Source organism: Trachymyrmex cornetzi, unplaced genomic scaffold, assembly GCF_001594075.2.
Source record: "Trachymyrmex cornetzi isolate Tcor2-1 unplaced genomic scaffold, Tcor1.1 scaffold803, whole genome shotgun sequence".
NCBI lineage: Eukaryota > Metazoa > Arthropoda > Insecta > Hymenoptera > Formicidae > Trachymyrmex > Trachymyrmex cornetzi.
The window spans coordinates 35,757-59,403 of record NW_017300140.1 but is presented as its reverse complement, the minus strand read 5'-3'; the positions used below and the strand labels follow the sequence as shown (position 1 = coordinate 59,403).

General features: G+C 33.4%; 3 protein-coding genes across 3 annotated transcripts in view; 1 reads left to right on the top strand and 2 right to left on the bottom strand.

Moving 5' to 3' along the window:
* The window catches only part of Ir93a (Ionotropic receptor 93a), a 23,886-nt gene extending 8,882 nt beyond the window's left edge, over positions 1-15,004 (bottom strand). The window contains exons 1-2 of the mRNA XM_018518979.1: positions 14,908-15,004; positions 14,656-14,814 (exon numbers count right to left, since the gene is read on the bottom strand). Coding sequence (XP_018374481.1) covers positions 14,656-14,814; positions 14,908-15,004 — 256 coding nt within the window. The remainder of the gene's footprint in view (positions 1-14,655; positions 14,815-14,907) is intronic.
* A 2,002-nt stretch (positions 15,005-17,006) lies between these two features.
* On the top strand, positions 17,007-20,389 carry Dok (docking protein homolog). The gene is made up of 3 exons (XM_018518978.1): positions 17,007-17,807; positions 18,463-18,636; positions 18,749-20,389. Exons 1-3 carry the CDS (start codon positions 17,736-17,738, stop codon positions 20,177-20,179), a joined length of 1,677 nt encoding a protein of 558 aa, XP_018374480.1. The 5' UTR covers positions 17,007-17,735; the 3' UTR covers positions 20,180-20,389.
* A 1,098-nt stretch (positions 20,390-21,487) lies between these two features.
* Positions 21,488-23,647, bottom strand: part of LOC108768538 (DNL-type zinc finger protein) — a 7,254-nt gene continuing 5,094 nt past the window's right edge. The window contains exon 2 of the mRNA XM_018519000.1: positions 21,488-22,812. Within this exon, the coding sequence (XP_018374502.1) occupies positions 21,974-22,501 (528 nt within the window). The 5' untranslated portion in view covers positions 22,502-22,812 and the 3' untranslated portion in view covers positions 21,488-21,973. The remainder of the gene's footprint in view (positions 22,813-23,647) is intronic.

The window sequence follows — 23,647 nt, the reverse complement described above, 5'->3', positions numbered from 1 at the left end:
ATAATGCAGCCAATGAAGGTAAGATCGGTCTGTGATTCGGCCAGTCAAGACAAGATATGAGCATGAACCAGCCAGTCAAGGCAAGATATGAGCATTATAACTTTATAAGCATTATAACTTGAAAAGTACTTCATGAAAAAATATTTCATTATAGCGTTTTGGAAAGCTCTCGACATCAGCTATTAGATCTTTGAATCAAAAATGGGGTGTTCCATTTAAGAAAATCAATGTAACCTTGACCTGACCTTGGCTACGCAATCCAAGGTCAAACTGATAGGATTAGTAAATAGATATTTTTAAACCATATAACTTTTGTCTGAAACACTTTTCTGTAAAATTTATATTTCCCGAGATATTTAGGTGTCCCCACCTTTTTGAGAAAAAAGAGAAGGGTCAATAAGATAGATTTTTTGGCCCATCATCGATCAGTTTCAAAGTGTGTCGTTTTATTCTTCTATCCAAGGTTCATAACGTCCAGAAATAGTTTTTTTTTAAAAATGATTTGTTCCGGAGGAATAACCGTTTTTAAGTTGCCATTTTACACGGGTTTTTATATTTTAGAGCAAATCAAGATGCGTTTCATATCCTAAATATTACTCACGCAAGATCAAATTTCCCTAAAAATTGCACATATATATGCACTATGACATATGTCAGAGCCATCATTTTCCGTGAGGTACTTGACCTTGAAAGAAAAGTTTATTTTTTACAATTTCTTTTACGTTAACTCTAAAATATTATATTTTATAAGCTTCGTCAGGAGTAATTCCCACAAAATGGAATAAACAATTTAGATAAAACATATAACATACGGTACAGGCAATAGGAGTCAACGCTGGTTATCAATTAACGCAATTCTTCTTAATATTAAAAATATAAACTTTGACTTTTTGAATGTTTCCACTCATGGTTTGAATCTTCATCAGCAATCTTTCCCCCTAGCGCAACGGTTGGAGTATTGCAAAACAAAATAATATCTCCAACGTTTATCCTCTCAAAATTGAACCGTTAACTGATGTGAGGTAAGTCACATACTCACAAAGTTAGAAAGCTGAGTGGCAATAAAAACTCAAGCTAAAATTATATAAATGATCATATATTAAATTATCATATGTATAATTTGAAAATTAATAATCACCTCACCTCACACAGTCGACGCTTCTGTACTGAACAATAAATTTCTCTTATGCAACATTTTGTACCTTGTTAATATGTTAAAAATTATTGTCAAATTTTAAAATAATAACTGCAAGAACAATATGTGTCTTGTCATTTCGACAGTCGGCGGTTAAATAATGATTGCTAAACAAGTAATATAGCGGTCAATTTGAAGAGAAACAAACTAAAGTTTATGACATGTATTATATTACGAACAAACTTCTTACAGTTTATTGAAAATCTCAATGTACGTATGATTTAAGCCAACGGTATCATATTGTAGATTTAGCCCATTGATCTGTCGATAAATGTGCATCATCTGCGATATTAACCGTTTGTTATAATAATTCTCTACATCCAAAATCTCTACGTTTCGCCAATCAAAGTCATGATCGTTTTGCAACCTATGCTCTGTAATCACCAAATGAGTGGATGTTTGACTATGGATAGGTTTTTGCTGTTCAGAAAGTCTGGTTTCTAATTTTCTCCTTGTTTATCCTACATAGGAAGCATCGCAATCATAATTGATCTTGTAGACTACATTCCTTTTTAATTCATTATTTAAAGAATCTTTATGAACCTTAATAAACCGATTCAACTTGTTCAAACTAAAAAATGAAACCCTGTGGCAAACCCCATTAATTGCATTCTTGAATTTATTCGATATTTCTTCTAAATACGGTATGGACAACCATTTAACCCGTTCTTTAGGTAAGTTGTTATTTGATCTTTTAGCTGAACAAGAATTCAGTTTATTTATTAATGTTTTAACTCTTTCATTAATAGTATCGAATATAAAATCTAATGGATAATCGTTTTCCAAAAGTATCCTCACAGCGTTGACTCCTATTGCCTATACTGTATGTTACATGTTTTTTCTAAATTGTTTTAATTTAAGGAGTCTATAAAAACTTATTAGTTTTTTGTTCATTTGTAATTTCTCTCATTGGAATAAACGAACTTGAAAATGCGTAAAATACAGAAAAAAATATTAACCAATGAGGAATAGGTATGGTAGGCCTTCAATATAATTCTTACACAATTTCAAGATATGTATTTTGAGATTTTTCTGGGACATTCTCTTTTACAATAAAAACTGTAGAAAAAATAAATCAAACGGTACGAACTTTAATTTAATTTAAGAATTCTTCTCATTCTCGAAAACATATTTTTCTTTAATTTCGTATCGTTTGATTTATTTTTTCTATAAAAAAAAAAGTAAATAAATAATGATCAATAAGAGTATGTGTGATTTTGGACAGATTTTCCATATGGGTCTCAAACGATTCCAAGATATTTCGCGATTTTCTGGGGACGATCCTTTCAATATAGAAACTACAGAAAAAATGAATCAAACGAATTCAAAGAAATATGTTTTTAGGGACAAGTAGAATTCTTGAATAATGTAAATAATAACACAGGATTACAAAATAAAAAAAGTGGCAATTGCATACATACTCTGACGTGTTGAAACAGAATCTATTTCCCAAAAATTCGTATCTCATCATATTTATGAGATACACGTAGTAAGAAGGTTCAAAATCACACGATTTACATCGCAAATATGTAAAATAATGCATATTATAAATTCTTATCTACGTAGAACCACAACCATGAACAATGAACCAACCAAATCAAGTTACTTGAATCCTCAATCCCTAAACCCTAAACCCTAAACCACAATCCAAACTTATATATCTTTGAAGACAAGATCTTGAAATAATCCGGCCAGTGAAGGCAAGATCTCGAAATGATTCGGCCAGCGAAGGCAAGATCTCGGAATGATCCGGCCAGTGAAGGCAAGATCTCGAAATAATTTTCTATGGAAGAATCATTGTATTAGATCATGTACTATCAGAATTACTAAATAATCAAAGTACAGTTCACTGAAAAATCATTATTCTGAACATGCAGAAGTTTCACCCATCAGAACTATAGATGTGTCATTCGCAGAGGATACTTCCATTTCCTAAAAATATTTTTCAAATAATAATTAGAAAAGAGGCGCGAAGCTCTATTGCTCTTATTTTTAACTTCAGAAACAGTATTTTTGAAACAACATTCCAATTAAGACAATAAAAAAATAAATATCCGTAATGAATCAGCTCAGTGTTGCGGCTGTGCGTGCCACGAGGAATGAATTCTACATTCTACAGCGAATAACCCGAACGGAGGTTTGTATTTATTTTTTTTTCAATTTCAAAAGGCAAGATAAATATTTATCTGCAATAAATAGATATCTGCAATAAATCAGCCTAATTAAAAAAATTTTAAAAAGGGAACAGAAAACTACTACGTCCACGTCGTTGTTCCTGGGTGTTACGCTAAAAGTAGTTTCTTGAGAAGTAATTAATGAGTAATTAAAAATAATGAGAAGTTTTGAGACTAATTTCGAGTATTAAAAATAAAAACGTGGTATTTTTATTGTTAATGTATTGCAGAATCGTAAGCATGGGTTCTCAGTAAGAGAAATCGAAGAAATTGAATTTCGTCGATTACAGCGCCATCTATCATGAATCGAGAAAAATGTTTCAGACAAATCGTATGTGCTTTTAGCTAAAGATTCCGAATATGCAATAAAAAATAGGGGTTCCCATTTAAGATTTCAAACATGCCCACCCTCACCGCCCAGGAGGCGGGGTAGGGGGGCTGATTTTAACGTCAGTGTATGTCACCCTCGGAATGATGAAATATTGATTCTTAACATTTTTTCTTAGTGTGCTTATTTTTCGAGATATTTGAAAGTTTCAGGTTAAAAAATCATCCTGTATGTGCAGTTTTTAGAAAAGTTCTTGCGCGAGCAATATTTAGAATATGAAACGCATCTTGATTTGCTCTAAGGTACAAAAACCCATGTAAAATGGCAACTTAAAAATGGTTCTTCCTCCAGATCAAATCATTTAAAAAGAAAACCATTTCAGGGCGTTATGAGCCTTGGACAGAAGAATAAAATGACACTTTGAAACTGATCGGCGATGGGCCCAAAAATCCATCTTGTTGATCCTTCTCTTTTTATCTTACAATAAAATCAAACACGAAATACTTCACAAGAAATATATATTTTATAATATGAAATTAAAAAAAATATATTATTACAAAATTTTTTTCTTTAATTAGTTATTAGAGTTAATGTTGAAAAGTCGTAAAATTAATATTACACGCATTTGCTGCTTTTCTCATAGACAGGTGGTCGTCTTTAACTTTCTTTGCCGTTGTTGCATATGTTTCTACATTTACAGATTCTCTATTTGTCATTTTTTTTGTAAGATCGTACCATTTTTTTCCACAGATTTTTATAAATAAACTGCTGATTCAATATGGTGGAAAGAGATGAATCTGATTCCGAGCTTGTCCTTGTTTCAGTTTACATACTCGTATGCGTCTTGTTTGTGAATATCGCATAAATTTATGTAAAAACACTAATGTTATTATCTGTGTGATTTATGTAAAAACATTAACGTTATTATCTGTGTAATTCATGCATAAGAAATGACGAAATAAAACTCTCTAATATTAACAATAAATAAGGAAAAGTACTCTGACAATGAGAGTCAAGCGAAGTAATTGCCCAGTGAGAAATGACAATGAAATCGACGTCGAATCGACGTCGATTTGACGTCAATTCGATGATTTTGATGTCGATTCCATTGTCATTTCTCACTGGGTGGAGCGTACAAAATTATCAGTGATTTATTAATCGATAAATAACAAACTTTTCGGCATCATTCCGAGTCATCATCAGAGGATACATTACTTATACATGTGATTATTGTCTCAAGCTCCACTTTGAAAATCATATGTATGTCTCTCACAATGGTTGCAAGACCAAGTGATTTTGGATCCTGCAAGACGATACTAATTTAATATATTTTAAAAGAAACTTAATAGAAAGACTTTTACCAAAAGGAGCCGAGATTTGTGGTAGAAACCATGATCAGTCGAATTAACAAGTTTAAGTATAATATTAAGAAATTTTGTCACAATTAACAAAAGTACGTGCGAATTAAAGCAATGTTTGAGTTAAAGTGGTACTTAATATGAAATCGTGATGGACAGAACTCTGTTTATATTTTGTTTATTATTGACACGTATGCGTGATGTAAGAACTCAGTGTAAGTTAATGCTATTCTTTTGTCTCTTCATGTACAACATTTCAGATATTAGTCTTTTGTCTAAAAATTTTTCTGTGTCAATAATTTTTACGTTTTCCCAATTCGTGGTTGTTATCAATTCTGTGGTCCGTGATTATCGACTTGGTCGTCGTGTTTCTCTATTAATATGATTGCAATGTTCAGAAATTCTGGTCTTGAGATGTTTGTATGTTTGTCCTATGCATGTAGCATCGCAAAATCATTACATTCTATTTTATAAATAACATTGATTCTTTTATTGGTTGGGAGAACGTCTTTGTGAACCTTTTATAAAGCATCCAAGTTTGTTTAAATTAAAAAACGAAAGTTTTATTTTAAGATCGTTCACTACTTTACTAAACCTTTCAGATATTCCTGTGATGTATGGTATAACAAACCATTTGTTTTTTGTATAAACGTTATCATTATTTTTATTTCTATTTTTATTTTTTAAGTTGTTAGTCTGATTTTTTGTAAGATATTTTATTCTCTTGTTAATAGTGTTAAAAATGAACCGTAATGGGTAGTTATTGTTTGAAGTGTTGACTATAAATTTTACATTCTTTTTGTAATAATGTGGATGCCATAATAAAAAGAATCTGTCGTCATGCCTATGATTGTACCTTTCTTTTGAGAGAGAGTGAAAATTTAGGTATCTTCCTGAGAAAGTTGCTTTTTGATACTCGATTTTCAAACTCGATTTTGTTGTTGTTTTTTATGATCTTTAAGTCAAGAAAATTCAATTTATTCCCCCCAACCTCAATGGTGAATTGCAAATGGAATGAAACGAGTTAAAAATATTTAAAATTTCTTGAGTTTTATCTCGCAGGATTGCTGTTGCAATGTCGTCGACATACTGGAGATAAAAAGGTAATGGAACACCAAAACTCTCAAGAGTCCTCTCTTTCAAATCACATAGTACTAGATTCGCAATTATCGGAGATAGAGGAGAGCCCATGGGCGTCTCAAATGTTTATAGATGCTGTTATTAAAAATAAAATAAGTGGAGTTTAAGACTAAAGAAACGGTTTTTAGAAATTCATTTTTAGGTATGTTCGTGTGTTGTGAAATTTTTATCCACAACGTCGGAAAATACTTTCAGTGGCTAAATCTATTGAAATATTCGTAAATAAAGAGATTTAAGTTGTTAGTCTGATTTTTTGTAAGATATTTTATTCTCTTGTTAATAGTGTTAAAAATGAACCGTAATGGGTAGTTATTGTTTGTAAAAGTGTTGACTATAAATTTTACATTCTTTTTGTAATAACGTAGATGCCATAATAAAAAGAATCTGTCCGTCATGCCTATGATTGTACCTTTCTTTTGAGAGAGAGTGAAAATTTAGGTATCTTCCTGAGAAAGTTGCTTTTTGATACTCGATTTTCAAACTCGATTTTGTTGTTGTTTTTTATGATCTTTAAGTCAAGAAAATTCAATTTATTCCCCCCAACCTCAATGGTGAATTGCAAATGGAATGAAACGAGTTAAAAATATTTAAAATTTCTTGAGTTTTATCTCGCAGGATTGCTGTTGCAATGTCGTCGACATACTGGAGATAAAAAGGTAATGGAACACCAAAACTCTCAAGAGTCCTCTCTTTCAAATCACATAGTACTAGATTCGCAATTATCGGAGATAGAGGAGAGCCCATGGGCGTCTCAAATGTTTATAGATGCTGTTATTAAAAATAAAATAAGTGGAGTTTAAGACTAAAGAAACGGTTTTTAGAAATTCATTTTTAGGTATGTTCGTGTGTTGTGAAATTTTTATCCACAACGTCGGAAAATACTTTCAGTGGCTAAATCTATTGAAATATTCGTAAATAAAGAGATAATGTCAAGAGAAATTAAAACAAAATTATTGTCAAAATGCAAATTAGATAATTTTTCAACTACCTGGAAACTATTGTCAATATGGCTAAAAGATTTAGGAATACTTTTTGAGATTATATTATGTAAAAACAGAGCTAAATTATATAAAGGGCTGTCTAATGATGACACAATGATTTTAAACGGACAACCTTGTTTGTGGGCGTTATGAGCCTTGGACAGAAGAATAAAATGACACTTTGAAACTGATCGGCGATGGGCCCAAAAATCCATCTTGTTGATCCTTCTCTTTTTATCTTACAATAAAATCAAACACGAAATACTTCACAAGAAATATATATTTTATAATATGAAATTAAAAAAAATATATTATTACAAAATTTTTTTCTTTAATTAGTTATTAGAGTTAATGTTGAAAAGTCGTAAAATTAATATTACACGCATTTGCTGCTTTTCTCATAGACAGGTGGTCGTCTTTAACTTTCTTTGCCGTTGTTGCATATGTTTCTACATTTACAGATTCTCTATTTGTCATTTTTTTTGTAAGATCGTACCATTTTTTTCCACAGATTTTTATAAATAAACTGCTGATTCAATATGGTGGAAAGAGATGAATCTGATTCCGAGCTTGTCCTTGTTTCAGTTTACATACTCGTATGCGTCTTGTTTGTGAATATCGCATAAATTTATGTAAAAACACTAATGTTATTATCTGTGTGATTTATGTAAAAACATTAACGTTATTATCTGTGTAATTCATGCATAAGAAATGACGAAATAAAACTCTCTAATATTAACAATAAATAAGGAAAAGTACTCTGACAATGAGAGTCAAGCGAAGTAATTGCCCAGTGAGAAATGACAATGAAATCGACGTCGAATCGACGTCGATTTGACGTCAATTCGATGATTTTGATGTCGATTCCATTGTCATTTCTCACTGGGTGGAGCGTACAAAATTATCAGTGATTTATTAATCGATAAATAACAAACTTTTCGGCATCATTCCGAGTCATCATCAGAGGATACATTACTTATACATGTGATTATTGTCTCAAGCTCCACTTTGAAAATCATATGTATGTCTCTCACAATGGTTGCAAGACCAAGTGATTTTGGATCCTGCAAGACGATACTAATTTAATATATTTTAAAAGAAACTTAATAGAAAGACTTTTACCAAAAGGAGCCGAGATTTGTGGTAGAAACCATGATCAGTCGAATTAACAAGTTTAAGTATAATATTAAGAAATTTTGTCACAATTAACAAAAGTACGTGCGAATTAAAGCAATGTTTGAGTTAAAGTGGTACTTAATATGAAATCGTGATGGACAGAACTCTGTTTATATTTTGTTTATTATTGACACGTATGCGTGATGTAAGAACTCAGTGTAAGTTAATGCTATTCTTTTGTCTCTTCATGTACAACATTTCAGATATTAGTCTTTTGTCTAAAAATTTTTCTGTGTCAATAATTTTTACGTTTTCCCAATTCGTGGTTGTTATCAATTCTGTGGTCCGTGATTATCGACTTGGTCGTCGTGTTTCTCTATTAATATGATTGCAATGTTCAGAAATTCTGGTCTTGAGATGTTTGTATGTTTGTCCTATGCATGTAGCATCGCAAAATCATTACATTCTATTTTATAAATAACATTGATTCTTTTATTGGTTGGGAGAACGTCTTTGTGAACCTTTTATAAAGCATCCAAGTTTGTTTAAATTAAAAAACGAAAGTTTTATTTTAAGATCGTTCACTACTTTACTAAACCTTTCAGATATTCCTGTGATGTATGGTATAACAAACCATTTGTTTTTTGTATAAACGTTATCATTATTTTTATTTCTATTTTTATTTTTTAAGTTGTTAGTCTGATTTTTTGTAAGATATTTTATTCTCTTGTTAATAGTGTTAAAAATGAACCGTAATGGGTAGTTATTGTTTGAAGTGTTGACTATAAATTTTACATTCTTTTTGTAATAATGTGGATGCCATAATAAAAAGAATCTGTCGTCATGCCTATGATTGTACCTTTCTTTTGAGAGAGAGTGAAAATTTAGGTATCTTCCTGAGAAAGTTGCTTTTTGATACTCGATTTTCAAACTCGATTTTGTTGTTGTTTTTTATGATCTTTAAGTCAAGAAAATTCAATTTATTCCCCCCAACCTCAATGGTGAATTGCAAATGGAATGAAACGAGTTAAAAATATTTAAAATTTCTTGAGTTTTATCTCGCAGGATTGCTGTTGCAATGTCGTCGACATACTGGAGATAAAAAGGTAATGGAACACCAAAACTCTCAAGAGTCCTCTCTTTCAAATCACATAGTACTAGATTCGCAATTATCGGAGATAGAGGAGAGCCCATGGGCGTCTCAAATGTTTATAGATGCTGTTATTAAAAATAAAATAAGTGGAGTTTAAGACTAAAGAAACGGTTTTTAGAAATTCATTTTTAGGTATGTTCGTGTGTTGTGAAATTTTTATCCACAACGTCGGAAAATACTTTCAGTGGCTAAATCTATTGAAATATTCGTAAATAAAGAGATAATGTCAAGAGAAATTAAAACAAAATTATTGTCAAAATGCAAATTAGATAATTTTTCAACTACCTGGAAACTATTGTCAATATGGCTAAAAGATTTAGGAATACTTTTTGAGATTATATTATGTAAAAACAGAGCTAAATTATATAAAGGGCTGTCTAATGATGACACAATGATTTTAAACGGACAACCTTGTTTGCGAATTTTGGGAAGCCCATAAGCTCTCGGTGAATTCGCGCGCATTACTGCAATTCAGTTGACTATACATGGAGTCTATAAAGGAATATAAAGCCACTGAGAGCCGACACAGTTGTACGTCTGTAGTCAAAAATATTATATATGTCAATTACCAATTACAAACGTTTCATAGGATTAGGTCATTTTCAGTGTCACAATTATTCATCAGAATCAAAATTGATACGTTGTAACACAATAAGGTAAATGCTGTCAATGAATCATCGCTAGGCTGTTGTCCAAAATTAAGAACTTCATTATCGTCTGTTGTACTTAGCTGGATACCTAAACAAGAATTTAGTCATTTAACTAAAATCGAGTTAATGTATAAAATTTATGAACTTTTAATCGTAGTCAAAGTATTAAAATTGATTATATCAAAATAATAAAACTTACATTGTACTCAGTATAACGATGATCCGTTATAACGCTAAATACAACAGATGATAATGAAGTTCTTAATTTTGGACAACAGCCTAGCGATGATTCATTGACAGCATTTAGCTTATTGTGTTACAACGCATCAATTTTGATTCCGATGAATAATTGTTATGCTGAAGATGACCTAATCCTATGGTCGAAACGTTTGTAATTGGTGATTGACATATACATTGTTTTTTACTACACACACGTACAACTGTGTCGGCTCTCAGTGGCTTTATATTCCTTTATAGACTCCATGTATAGCCAATTGAATTGCAGTAATGCGAATTCATCGAGAACTTATGGGCTTCCCAAAATTCACAAACAAGGTTGTCCGTTTAAAATCATTGTGTCATCATTAGACAGCCCTTTATATAATTTAGCTCTGTGTTTTTACATAATATAATCTCAAAAAAATATTCCTAAATCTTTTAGCCATATTGACAATAGTTTCCAATTCTTTCTTCCTTTTTTTCAAAATATCTTGGTTTTCGGAAGTTTTATGATATTCTTATCTATATATATTTTTTTCCTTACTGTCTGTTGTATCGATAATTGTAGTTGAAAAATTATCTAATTTGCATTTTGACAATAATTTTGTTTTAATTTCTCTTGACATTAACTCTTTATTTACGAATATTTCAATAGATTTAGCCATTGAAAGTATTTTCCGACGTTCGATAAAAATTTCACAACACACGAACATACCTAAAAATGAATTTCTAAAAACCGTTTCTTTAGTCTTAAACTCCACTTATTTTACTTTTAATAACAGCATCTATAAACAAACATTTGGGACGCCCATGGGCTCTCCTCTATCTCCGATAATTGCGAATCTAGTACTATGTGATTTGAAAGAGAGGACTCTTGAGAGTTTTGGTGTTCCATTACCTTTTTATCTCCAGTATGTCGACGACATTGCAACAGCAATCCTGCGAGATAAAACTCAAGAAATTTTAAATATTTTTAACTCGTTTCATTCCATTTGCAATTCACCATTGAGGTTGGGGGGAATAAATTGAATTTTCTTGACTTAAAGATCATAAAAAACAACAACAAAATCGAGTTTGAAAATCGAGTATCAAAAAGCAACTTTCTCAGGAAGATACCTAAATTTTCACTCTCTCTCAAAAGAAAGGTACAATCATAGGCATGACGACAGATTCTTTTTATTATGGCATCCACATTATTACAAAAAGAATGTAAAATTTATAGTCAACACTTCAAACAATAACTACCCATTACGGTTCATTTTTAACACTATTAACAAGAGAATAAAATATCTTACAAAAAATCAGACTAACAACTTAAAAAATAAAAATAGAAATAAAAATAATGATAACGTTTATACAAAAAACAAATTTTCGCATCCTTACTACAAATCCCCCGGCTGGCAACCTCAGCATGCACGAACCAGTCGAGATAGAACGCCATTTACTTACTGTGTGGGTTACGCTAACCCTGTGTGGTTATTACGTTTTTTATTTCGAAATCAAATTGTAAGTAAATATACAGACAAGATTGCGAATTCAAATCGAAGAATTCATGAAAAACACAGACATTCCAGAAAATCAAGATCCGCGCGATATATTGTAAACAAAATAGAAAAACAAATAATATGTTCATTCTGTCTTTAAGGGGCTATAGATATGAAAACTTATTACATATGCTTGCAGTGCCAACAGCCAATGTGTAGGGAACATATTGCAAAAATTTGTTTCGCCTGTTCCACGCAAATCAATGAATAATTTCATTTGTATATTTATGGTAGATGTCATATATAATAAAGACTTTTGCACTAACTTTATTACTTGAAAATCACCCAAATTCAACCTCGTCGAATAAATATATTTTTTAGGATAATTCATAATAATATATATTTTTTTTAAATACAACTTAATATGTTTCGATTTCTGTAAATTAAAACCTTGTATCATTTTTTTGGAAAATAACTAATTTATATAAAAAACAACGATTTTTTTTTAATTTTGGAATTTCTTTCTTCCTTTTTTTCAAAATATCTTGGTTTTCGGAAGTTTTATGATATTCTTATCTATATATATTTTTTTCCTTACTGTCTGTTGTATCGATAATAAAAAAGAAGTTAAAATTGATGCATTAGATCCCGAGATAAAAGCAAAAGAAGACTCCAGGGTTACCGTAACCCATGTGTGGTGAAATCAGGTGGCGAAAATAGTGTGGTGTTCAAGGGTTAACTTATAGAGTTTTCTCTTGGCTGCACCGCAATGCAGCCAAGAGAAAACGCTATTACAGTCAAACACTGAGTTCTTACATCACGCATACGTCAATAATAAACAAAATATAAACAGAGTTCTGTCCATCACTCGCAACGCTCGCGAGTATCGTTTGTCATTGTTTAATATTTGATAAACAACAAAGATAAAATGATTCCACGAGCGTTGCGGAAGTTAAGTGGAACGCATCTTTTTACTCTAACATTCGTTTAGTTTGCACGTATCTTCGTTATAATTATGACAAAATTTCTTAATATTATACTCAAACTTATTAATTCGACTGATCATGGTTTTTACCACAAATCTCGGCTCCTTTTGGCAAGTCTTTCTATTAAGTTTCTTTTAAAATATATTAAATGAGTATAGTCTCGTTGCAGGATCCAAAATCGCTTGGTCTTGCAACTATTGTGAGAGACATACGTATGACTTGCCAAGTGGAGCTTGAGACAATAATCACATGTAATGTATCCTCTGATGATGGCTCGGAAGGATGCCGAAAAGTTTGTTATTTATCGATTAATAAATCACTAATAATTTTGTAAGCTCCAATTACTGCCCTTGACTCTCATTGCCAGTGTACTTTTCCTTATATATTGATTTATACGAATACATGTGAGAGTGAATGAATACAAATATGGCGCTGCCCAGCGCTGTCTTCAAACATGAAGACGAAGTCGGCAGTCTATTTAAAGAACTGTGCATCATTCTGTAGAAGAAAAAAAAATGTTTTCAATGGGATAAGTTATTACACTGTAACAACCTGTCCCGATCGAAATGTAACAACTTGCCCCAATTTTCCATTTTCAATTTGAAAAAAATACAGATCGAAAATCAGTACATAATATCGATGCAAACAAAATGTGTTATTATAATCAAATGTATATCAAAGAAATATACAAAAGGATAATCACATACCTGTAACTTATATATACAATAACAGGCAATTCATACAATGAAATATTTATTTTTAATAGTGAAAATCAAGAAAATATACGTAGCTTTTAGAATTCAAACATGGCGGCTAAACTAAGTGAAGTTGTAGAGTATCATAAGAATCACATATAAATAAAAATTCATAAAAATATGTTGCCACCACTGAAATATAATACCTACTGGAACACGCGCGGACCCTCGCCGCCTTTGTTAGCGGTGATCCGAAAGAGAGCATTTCAAGTGGTATCTTTGTCCTTTTCAAAGTTATACTGCACATGTGCAGTAAACAGTAGTGTAAGGGCCTGCGCACAATAGAGGAACAAGAATTAGATATTAAGATTTCAACCTATCAGAAACCGTGTATTCCGATGTAATCAGTTTCTGATAGGTCAAAATCTTAATATCTAATTCTTGTTCCTCTATTGTGCTCAGGCCCTAAGAATTAAACTTTTGACAATGTTGTACTAAAAAAGGACAAGGATACCACTTGAGATCCTCTTTGTCGGATAGCTAGCGCCAGCGCGCGTTCCAGTAGGTATTATATTTCAATTCAATGGTTGCCACCTGTGGCAACTAAAAAGAAAACTAACTGTAACAACTTATCCCATATAACAATTTGCCCCGGTCTTCCCTATTTTGAAAAAAATTTTTTTATAATACTCATTTTTAGCAAAGTTATAAGAATTAAGCTCATGCTGGGTTATTCTTGTAATATGGTGTTTAAGGGTTTTATGTGTAATAATCCTATACCCAAGGAGAACAAGAAAATCAAAATAATGTCAATTTGACGTCATATTGACCAAATTTATGTCATTTTTTGATCATGATAAAAATCTCTATCTCAAATGATTTAAGAATGACTTTATATATAATTTATCATGACCAAAAAAATTACATAAATTCGTCAATATGACGTCAAATTGACATTATATTGATTTTCTTGTTCTCCTTGAGTACTGTCTGACCGTACTTTTATTAAATATATATACGTAATCACATTTGTTATTGCTAAATGTATTATATGAATAGAATATTCCGAAATATTTTGGATGTATAACTCACATAACTCACCACAGTATAAGTAACGCTGAAGCAGACAGCATCATATAATTGCAATAATATTTATCCAATATATTTTCGTTCTTACCTTGAAGATTATGTACCTTTATTCCTCGAAAGATGTGCACGTCAATGTCAGCCATATGTATTTCTTCCCTCGTAATTGCCGTAATGAAGCTGTACATATTTTTTACTATGTCGCGATATTCAGCTTTATTATCGAAAAAACTCTTGTCGATAACGACCGCTGCAAAATTTAAGAAATATTTTATTACAATAAAACAGTGCCGACATTAAAAATGGTATAAAATATAAAAGAGGAGAAGAGAGTCAGCCATACCCATCGAGGCATTAGTGGACATCAGCGACGGGAAGTCACTGAAAGCGTCACCCGAATTTAAGATCCACGCAAGGAAGAAGACGGAAATCATATTCATCGACAGATCGTATTGAAACCTGTCGCGCAAACCGGTTGATATATAAGCAAGAACATTGCTCAATAATATATAAGTTTATTACTCTCGCCAATTTATTATTATCGCATTAACCGGAATTTCGTTAAGCCCGATCGAAACGCAATCGTAGACTGAGCACGCTTCTGTTCCGTAGTTTGTATCACGAATCAAGAAAAAGGTCGATTCCTTTAATAACTTATCGAGGAGCGATCGAATCTCATCACAGCTTGGAACGGAGTCATCATTGGCCTACATGGACTAGACTGAACTAGAAAAATCATCACGGGAAAGTAAAACGCATCAAATATTCAATCGATGTTTCATTGGCTCGGAAATACTACCCACAGGATAAAAATTATTTTCTCTATATAGTTATTTTAGGTCATAATTGAGTTAGAAAATTCTTGCGACCATTGAATATTGTTTTATTTAACAATACGTTGCAATTTAGTAGTATATATTGATATATATTTCAGATGTTGATGTACTGTGCTATTGTCTGAAGAATAATTGCATCAGTACTGTTTTTGATAGAAATATAATGTATCTTCAATAATTCTAACTAACAATTTTTTTCTTATATAATCAATAGTGCTCTTATTGGATATCATTAATTTTTAATGATCAAAAGAAATTTTATTTATAGACATTAGTGATCTTGATTTAAATATTAAAAAATGCACTTTAAGATGTTTCTATTAAAATTTATGTAACTACATTTTTAGTAAAAATATACAATTATATATGTATATGTATATTTTAAGTATAACTGCAGATAATGTTATTGCAAGAATAGAGATTGTTTATGCAAAAAATAAATTTGCAAGAGAATAAAAACCGTGAAAGCAAAAAAATTTGACCGTCTGACATCAAATATGTGCAAAAAAATCTTTCACCATTTTTTTAAAGATTTTTATAAGATGTCATTCTACTGCTTCTCGTAGGTTTATATTGTTTTTTTTTTTTAAGCAGATAGAATTTCTTTTTTAATATTTTTTTACAATATGAAAAATATCTGTAGAGTAAATAATACACATAAAATACTTAAGAAGTAGTCATAAAACTTTTAAGAACTTGAAGATTTCATTACTCTTTACTAGAATTAATGTTAAATGCAGTAAAAGTAGTACGTAAAAAGTAGAATATTGTTAACAAAAAGTTAGGCAAGATTAAATGAGTTTTTTATTATTTAATTTTATTATATATTATCTGTAATTACTTGATATCTCTCTTAGCGGAAGGCAAAAGGCGAGACGGAAAAGTTATAAATGCGTTGCGGTCTACCACTTCTCTCCGTCCGATGTTAACATGTGATAAGAACCATCCATTGTCTGCGTTCTATTATAAATGCTTACGCATCAGGAATAAAGAATCAAAGTGTGGAATCGGAAACGACGGAAACTTCATTGCAGAAAATTTAAAAACAGACTATATATTTTTTATTTAAATTCTTTATGCATTTTATTCAGTAGAAAAATATAAAAATTTAATTTTATATTTTAATTTAGAGAGAGAGAGAAGTATACTTAATAGACTAACGTAAAAAATATTTAGTACACACACACACACATCATAACAAATATTAAATATTTGTTACCTACGAATTTTGTACTCTCTCTCTCTCTCTCTCTCTCTCTCTCTCTCTCTCTCTCTCGTCCTTATATTAAATAATTACTTGATAACAAATATAATCTAATTCTTGACTCAACCACGCAGAATTTTGTACTCTCACTCGCGCCCTTATTAGATAATTACTTGTTGGTAAAATCTCGAAAAATTAATTTTGATTATTAATTTATTGCAAATACTTTGCGCGCGGAGTGCGGAATACACTGCCGGCCGAGCTGAGGAGTTGGAGGACAGCCGACAGCATCGACAGCGATTCGAACGACATCGTGCGTGCGCGCGTGCAGCCCGGTCACGGTGTGCTATCCGCGCATTGGTGCACCGTGCACCGTGCACGCAGTGCGGACGGTCAATCTCGTACCCGTGGACGTGTCCGGTGCTGGGTGCAGGCCGCACTGACTGGCCGCAGTCCCGAGACTCCTGAGAGCTGAGAGCTGAGAGTCCTGAGTCCGCCCTGTCCGCCGCGACGAATTGGGTGCTCGGTTTGGGGAGTACGCTCGAGTACGCTACGCGTACGGCACGGTGCGTAGCGCATGTGTCGCACTGTGCGCTTACGCGGAACGTCATACGCGTCATACGTATACAGCGCGGCAATCGGCATACGGAGTATTACAGAGTACTGGCCCTGAATACTGACTCGTTTGACGATTCTCTCGTTCGCGTCAGTCGCGTTCGCGATAGTCACACGTTGGCGAAGTGTTATATCTCTTTTCTCTCTCTCTCTCTCTCCCTCCCTCCCTCCCTCCCTCCCCCTCTCCCTCCCCGGCCTGGCATGAAATGTCAAGCGTCCTGCGTTACCATGGGCTGAATCTCGACGTGCCGTAGCTGTCAGATATCGCGCGAAGAGGCGAGAGGACCGCGAACCCGGGGGAAGTATCCGAGAGCTAGAACGACAAGCTCGAGAGACGGAAAGGCCGGAGTGAAAGTGGAAGTAAAGTCGCTTGTTCGGGTCTCTTTTCCCCCTTTTCCGTCGTAAACGATTTTCCCAGCGGACGGGGACGGAACAAAGGGTTTTCGCCCGCGACCACGAGTCACGAGAAGGGGACCCATCATCGCGCCGATCCGTGCTGATGTTCGATCGCCAGCGATGGAGCCCGAGGAGCCTCTCATGCAGGGGATACTGCTGCTACCGCCGCAAGGAATGCTAGGCCAGCTCAAGGTTGGTATACAGAGATAAATTCCGTGGGATGCACCCCGTTGACGCGATATCGCGATATCGCGCACGACGCATCATCCGTAAACGGCTCTGTTCCTCTCTTCCCTTTTTTTCACACTCCTCTTCCGCTACTTGACCTGCAACAGGTACACAACACACGCCACATGCCAACACACCCTTTAAACGGTCATTTAAAATATGCAGGAACGATTGCATTTTACATTCTGTCGCTCTTGCATTATTTAACTCGGTAATTATTCGGTTTAGCCCTCCTCAGCTTCTTCAATATTCTCTCTAATGCCCATTTCTGTCAATGTACTTAATTAACTTTAATCTCGGTTCTCAATTTATTCTTTATCCTTTTCTAATTTTTTTTAACTTTAGAGAGAGATAAAAAGCAAATTAAACCCAGATTAAAGTTAATCTATATTGATAGAAAAGAGTACAAAACTTTTAGAGTGAATCTTACTCTGAAAAATGAAATCTCTTTTAAAGATTGAAGATTGAGCTACTCTTTTTCAAGACTGGCTTAATTTTCATTTTTTTAGAGTGAAAATTCCATTTTAAAGAATTTAGAGAGCCGATAAAATATGTTTATTCTATATATATTTATATAACAGGAAAATTTCAAGTAAACATAAGTGTTCATTTGTTTCAGAAAACCTGGCACAAGAGATTCTGTCAGCTTTTCAGAACAAGTAACTATGGGATCAAACGCGTCGAGATCTATGACAATCAGGAAGAAGCGATAATGCAGTCCCATTCTCCACGCATCATCACGCTGGATGCCTGTATAAAAATTGCACCCAGCAATCAGTCGCATGTCTTTACCGTACGTATTTATTCTGCCCTCGAATTCGTTTCTATGTCGCTTCTTTATCTAAACCAATTTTTCACTGTTAACTGTCTCTAAAATGATAGTTTTTCACGTGTCCATTTCATAGGTAGTGACTAAATCAGGAATACACTATTTTGGCTGTTACTCGGAAATTGAGATGACTCACTGGATCACGGCGTTCCAATTAGTCGCATTCAAGGACAGTGTATCGAATCAAATAGAAGAAAATAACGATCTGTATTGTACTAGTGGAGAAGGTGTATTTTCCGTGAAAGTTGTAGAAACGGATGCATCTAAGCGGTGTGGATTGGAAGCAAGAAACTATACTTTGGTTGTTGCCGCCGTGGACATGAAGCTGATGGACGGTGATATGGTTCTATTCACATGGCCATACAGGTATATCAGGAGATACGGATATAGAGATGGAAAGTTTATCTTCGAGGCCGGGAGAAAATGCGAGTCCGGCGAGGGATCCTTTCGCCTGGAGCATGGTAGCCAACAGGAGATCTTCCGATGCATGTATGCCAAAATGAAGTCCATGAAGAAACTGTTGGACGAAGAAAGTAATCCAAACATAGAATGCAACGACACCCAATTCCAGGCAGCCTTATCTATGGAGCCTGGCTCTAGAGCGGCTTTACCACCCTCTTCAAACAATTCTAGCAATTTGATTGATATAGATTTTTCTACGCAAAATTCTCAGAAGCCGTTGACTTCGTCATCGAGTATGGATTCTACAATCTCGTCAAGCAGATCGATAAATAAGTTCAAACCCGCCAAACCACCACGAAAATACGTCTTCCCTAATCTGCTCGAGAAAAAATGTCTCGACTCGACGGAATTCCTAGATTTGCCTACATGCGGAGAATATAGAACTATAAGCCAAGGTAATTCCCCGGAATTATCTCATAAAAGTATCGGCAGTGTTATGCGCGAGAACGAGGAAAAACACTCGTACGATTTAGTGGAAATTAGGAATGACGCTTGGAAGACGCACGGTATCGATAGCGTACATCATACAGAAAGAGTAAACTCGAGTCTACCTAGCGAGAGAGATAAGGAGAACGATAACGATGATTTGCAGTATGAAATTATGATGCCGATACGGAATCACGATGCATTCCAAAATTCGTGCAAAAGTAAATGCGGCGATAACGCAATTGTCACGCCATCGGCGATACAAAGTGTCGCCAAGACAGACGAGTCGGATTACGATAAATTAGAACACTTTGGATCCGCGACGAAACTTAATCAAAAGTCTACGTACAAGTATACGAATTCCTCGCAAAGCATACATTCCAACGTCTCCCACGGGGAAAGTTCTAATCTTGTTAATCCATCGTGGTCTAATTACGAGCTTGTCGAAGACATGTCCGCTATCAGGCTAGCCGACGACAGCCATCTCGGTTATGGAATTATCCGGAAAAAACCGGATCTTTCCGATACAACTTCTATGGGTAATACTGCGGGTAGTCCACAGCATAAAGTTTTCAACAACAGCGAATATGCAATTGTATCAAAACCAAAAAGGGTGTAAAATACCTATACATTCGAGTATCCTTTCAAAGTACGACAACCATGCTACAAAAATTCGTTTCTACAAAATTCTTATCTTTTTGTAATTATTTGTAAGGATATGAAGAATATGCTAGTCTACACCGCGTGTGGTGAGAATAAAAGTATTTCTTTTGCTTTATAGAATGATTGACACGCGTTGCAAAATGATATAATTTCATTATTTTCGCATTGTCACATTTATCCTATATTTTTATTCTTTTTTATTATTTTTAGAGACTAGTCTTAATTGCTATTATAGATATGATGTCTAAGAAAGTATAAACGTTCAAAAATTCCATAAACATTTGTGCCTTCGTATGAAATATATTCTAGTGTTGATTAGGAAAGCTCAAAGTGATTAATATTTTATCTAACTGCATTCGACTGATTTATCAAGATACTTGTATAGTGCCTTATAGAAACAAAAATGTTTTAATTGATGCCAAAATGATACTAAATCGTAAACATGCAAGCGCGTTAAAATCTTTTGATATTGAGTATATGTATTGGTGTACTTAGAAATTTATTATTACTAAATTCAAAAATACATTTATTTTCTACTACAGGCATGTTATAAATTTGATGATTCATTTAAATAGTGCAAAACTATTGATATATAAATATGTACATAATTTGATACAAATGCTTTCATAAAGAGATAATTAACAGATCATCACAATTGGATAAACTTATAGATATTTAATATTATATGCTGCCGCAATTTTATATATATATATATTTTGTATATGCATTATGAATATTAGTGCTTTCATCAGCAATCGAATCGATCATGTGCCTTAATGTAGATATTAATCCTATGAAAATCATATTGGATTTGAAAGATCCAAAATATTAAAAGTACAAAAAAATTTTATTATGTACATTACAAATATATATCTATGAGGCAGATGGGCTTATTCATTCATAAGAAATCACTATTGTTCATTATGCTTAAATTAATGACTATAAATCATATGCAATAATGGTATAAATAAGAATAAATACCTACTTTTATATATTTTTTTCTATTTGTAGAGTCTTTTTACAAAATTGTATAAAGTACCATAATGATTTTAAGAATTTGTTGAAAAGCCATTTGTAATAATATGTCCTTTGTGCCAAACAAATGGTCTACCATTGATTGAAATATCGATTAATATATATAAATAGACAATTATTCATAAGAATTGCGCCAATCGATAAATTCTAAAATATATTGAACAGACATGTAAGATAAAAATTATTTTTTAGAACAAGTATTGTTAGACTATTTCTAGCAGATATAAGTATATTTAAAAAACTATATACATGCGTAAGGTTAATTCTTACATGTGTAATCTTCTACTTCTTTTGTTTTTCAGATACCAATAATGTAAAAAAAAAACAGTAAATTGAGGCTGCGTTCTGTTTCACACATGATGCGCATGATGCATCTTTTATCCTTGTTATTCACCGAATGTTAAATAAGGTTAAATAAATGATGCATTATGCACATCATGCGTGAAACGGAACGGGCCCTGAATCTACACATGAATTTTGTCGTTTTAAAATGATGTTCCAACCAGCACGACTATAATTCACCTAAACATAAATATGGTTTTTCAGCGTATTCTGCATTTATAAAACTTGCATACGTTTTGTGGCTGTATTTATTAATGTTACAGATTATAAACAAACCAATTACGCAATAAATTTATAACAGAACATTTTGCACTTGCCTACACTTACATTCTACTTTTGTTTGTAGGACAAGGGCTAGCATTCAAAAGGAATTTTAACTTCCCTGTGATTTGTCAATTATTTTAATTTTATCAGAACATTCGTTGTCTGATTTTATTTCATCAGTATCCTCATTCTGTGACTTGAACTTCTCCTTCAAAACAGCTTCGTAATAGCCATCCTCATCATTCATTACCTTTCGCACAGTCTCCCCTTTCAGTTCCATGATTCTTTCGATGTTTGTTCTTGTACTGATTTCTGAGAACCATCCTAAATTATCGGCAATAAGATGATTGTTCTTGCAACCTTCGCATCTCACTATTACTACTCCTTTATTATAAGCCAGCTTCGATATCAGCTTGCTTGTTCTCGTTTGGCATTTCTTGCATGTAAACATTAGCTTCAGCTTCCCCTTTAATTTGCCTAATTCTATGCGAGTGCCACTGTCCTCGTGAGTAAATCGCACTTGATGGAATGTTCCAATGCTGCTCGGTTCGCGTAAAACTGGAGCATGACAATATGCTACATGCCGAGTGCAAACTATACGTGCACAAAGACGTAGAACATGTCGAATGGGTAGCATCTTGAGTTTGCGTTAGAGTTTCTCTAGGAACATTAGCGTACCTGACGACGTCGCACCGCGTTCTGTCACGCAGTTTTTGTAGCGTAAAAATAAAATAAGCTTCGCACGTGTCCGTCAGACTGTCAGAGTTGTCGAAATTTTATGACGTCTATGCTTGAGATCTTCCAAGGAATGTCGAGAATCTGTGAACGAATTAAACGACTGTGCTTATGACTGATTCCACGACCAACGTTGCATCATATGTTCCCTTCAATCTCCAGAAACCTCGTGTTTTCGAAATATCGCAGTAAACAACTCTGCCGGTCCCAGTACTCCCAGTGTTGGTAACCTAGAAGCAGTAGCCGATCGTAAAATTATCGTACCTAATCCAGAATTATCGTACATACATACATCGCGCGCGCGCGAAAATTTAAATACGAAATATGTAAAATTTTAATCCGTAATTAAGACGGTCAGAAATAACAATTTTATTTATTATTTAACGTTGAAGTGACTTAGGCTGAAATCAGCTTCCGAAATGGATCAGAAATTTCTCGATCAATTCTCAACCGATTTCGCTGAAATTACCCATTCAGCACTTTAGAAGCCCCTTAGGCCCAGTTTCACAACTCACAGTTAACTCTTAACCGAGGTTCAACTTATTTGTCGTCTTTTTCCAATTCTAGAATTGAAAAGAGATAATGAATAAGTTGAACTTCAGTTAAGAGTTAACCGTCAGTTGTGAAACTGGGCCTTAATACACGACTATTGAAACAATAACCGATATTTTTTATTGTAATTTCAAGAGCTTAAGGGGGATGCTGGACTGACGGTCAAACTTAATCAAGGTCGATAGTACAGACTTTTTTAAATTCCAAATTCGATAATAGTGACATCTTTCATTCATTTCTTATACTTATCATATATCGTGTGTCTCGCTCAAACATATTCATTTATCCTTATCTAACATATTGCAACGCCAACTCTTAGAAAGAGATCAACTAAAATATTGCTCGGTTTCATGGCTTCACGTCAATTTTATTCGTAGTATACGAACGACATTTTTGGCGACTCTTTTCTCTTATACCAAAGCCTCTACCTCGTTTCTAAAAGCATACGATTGTTCTTCGAGGTTTTCTGTAGGCTGCTGGGGGGTGATCACGGCTC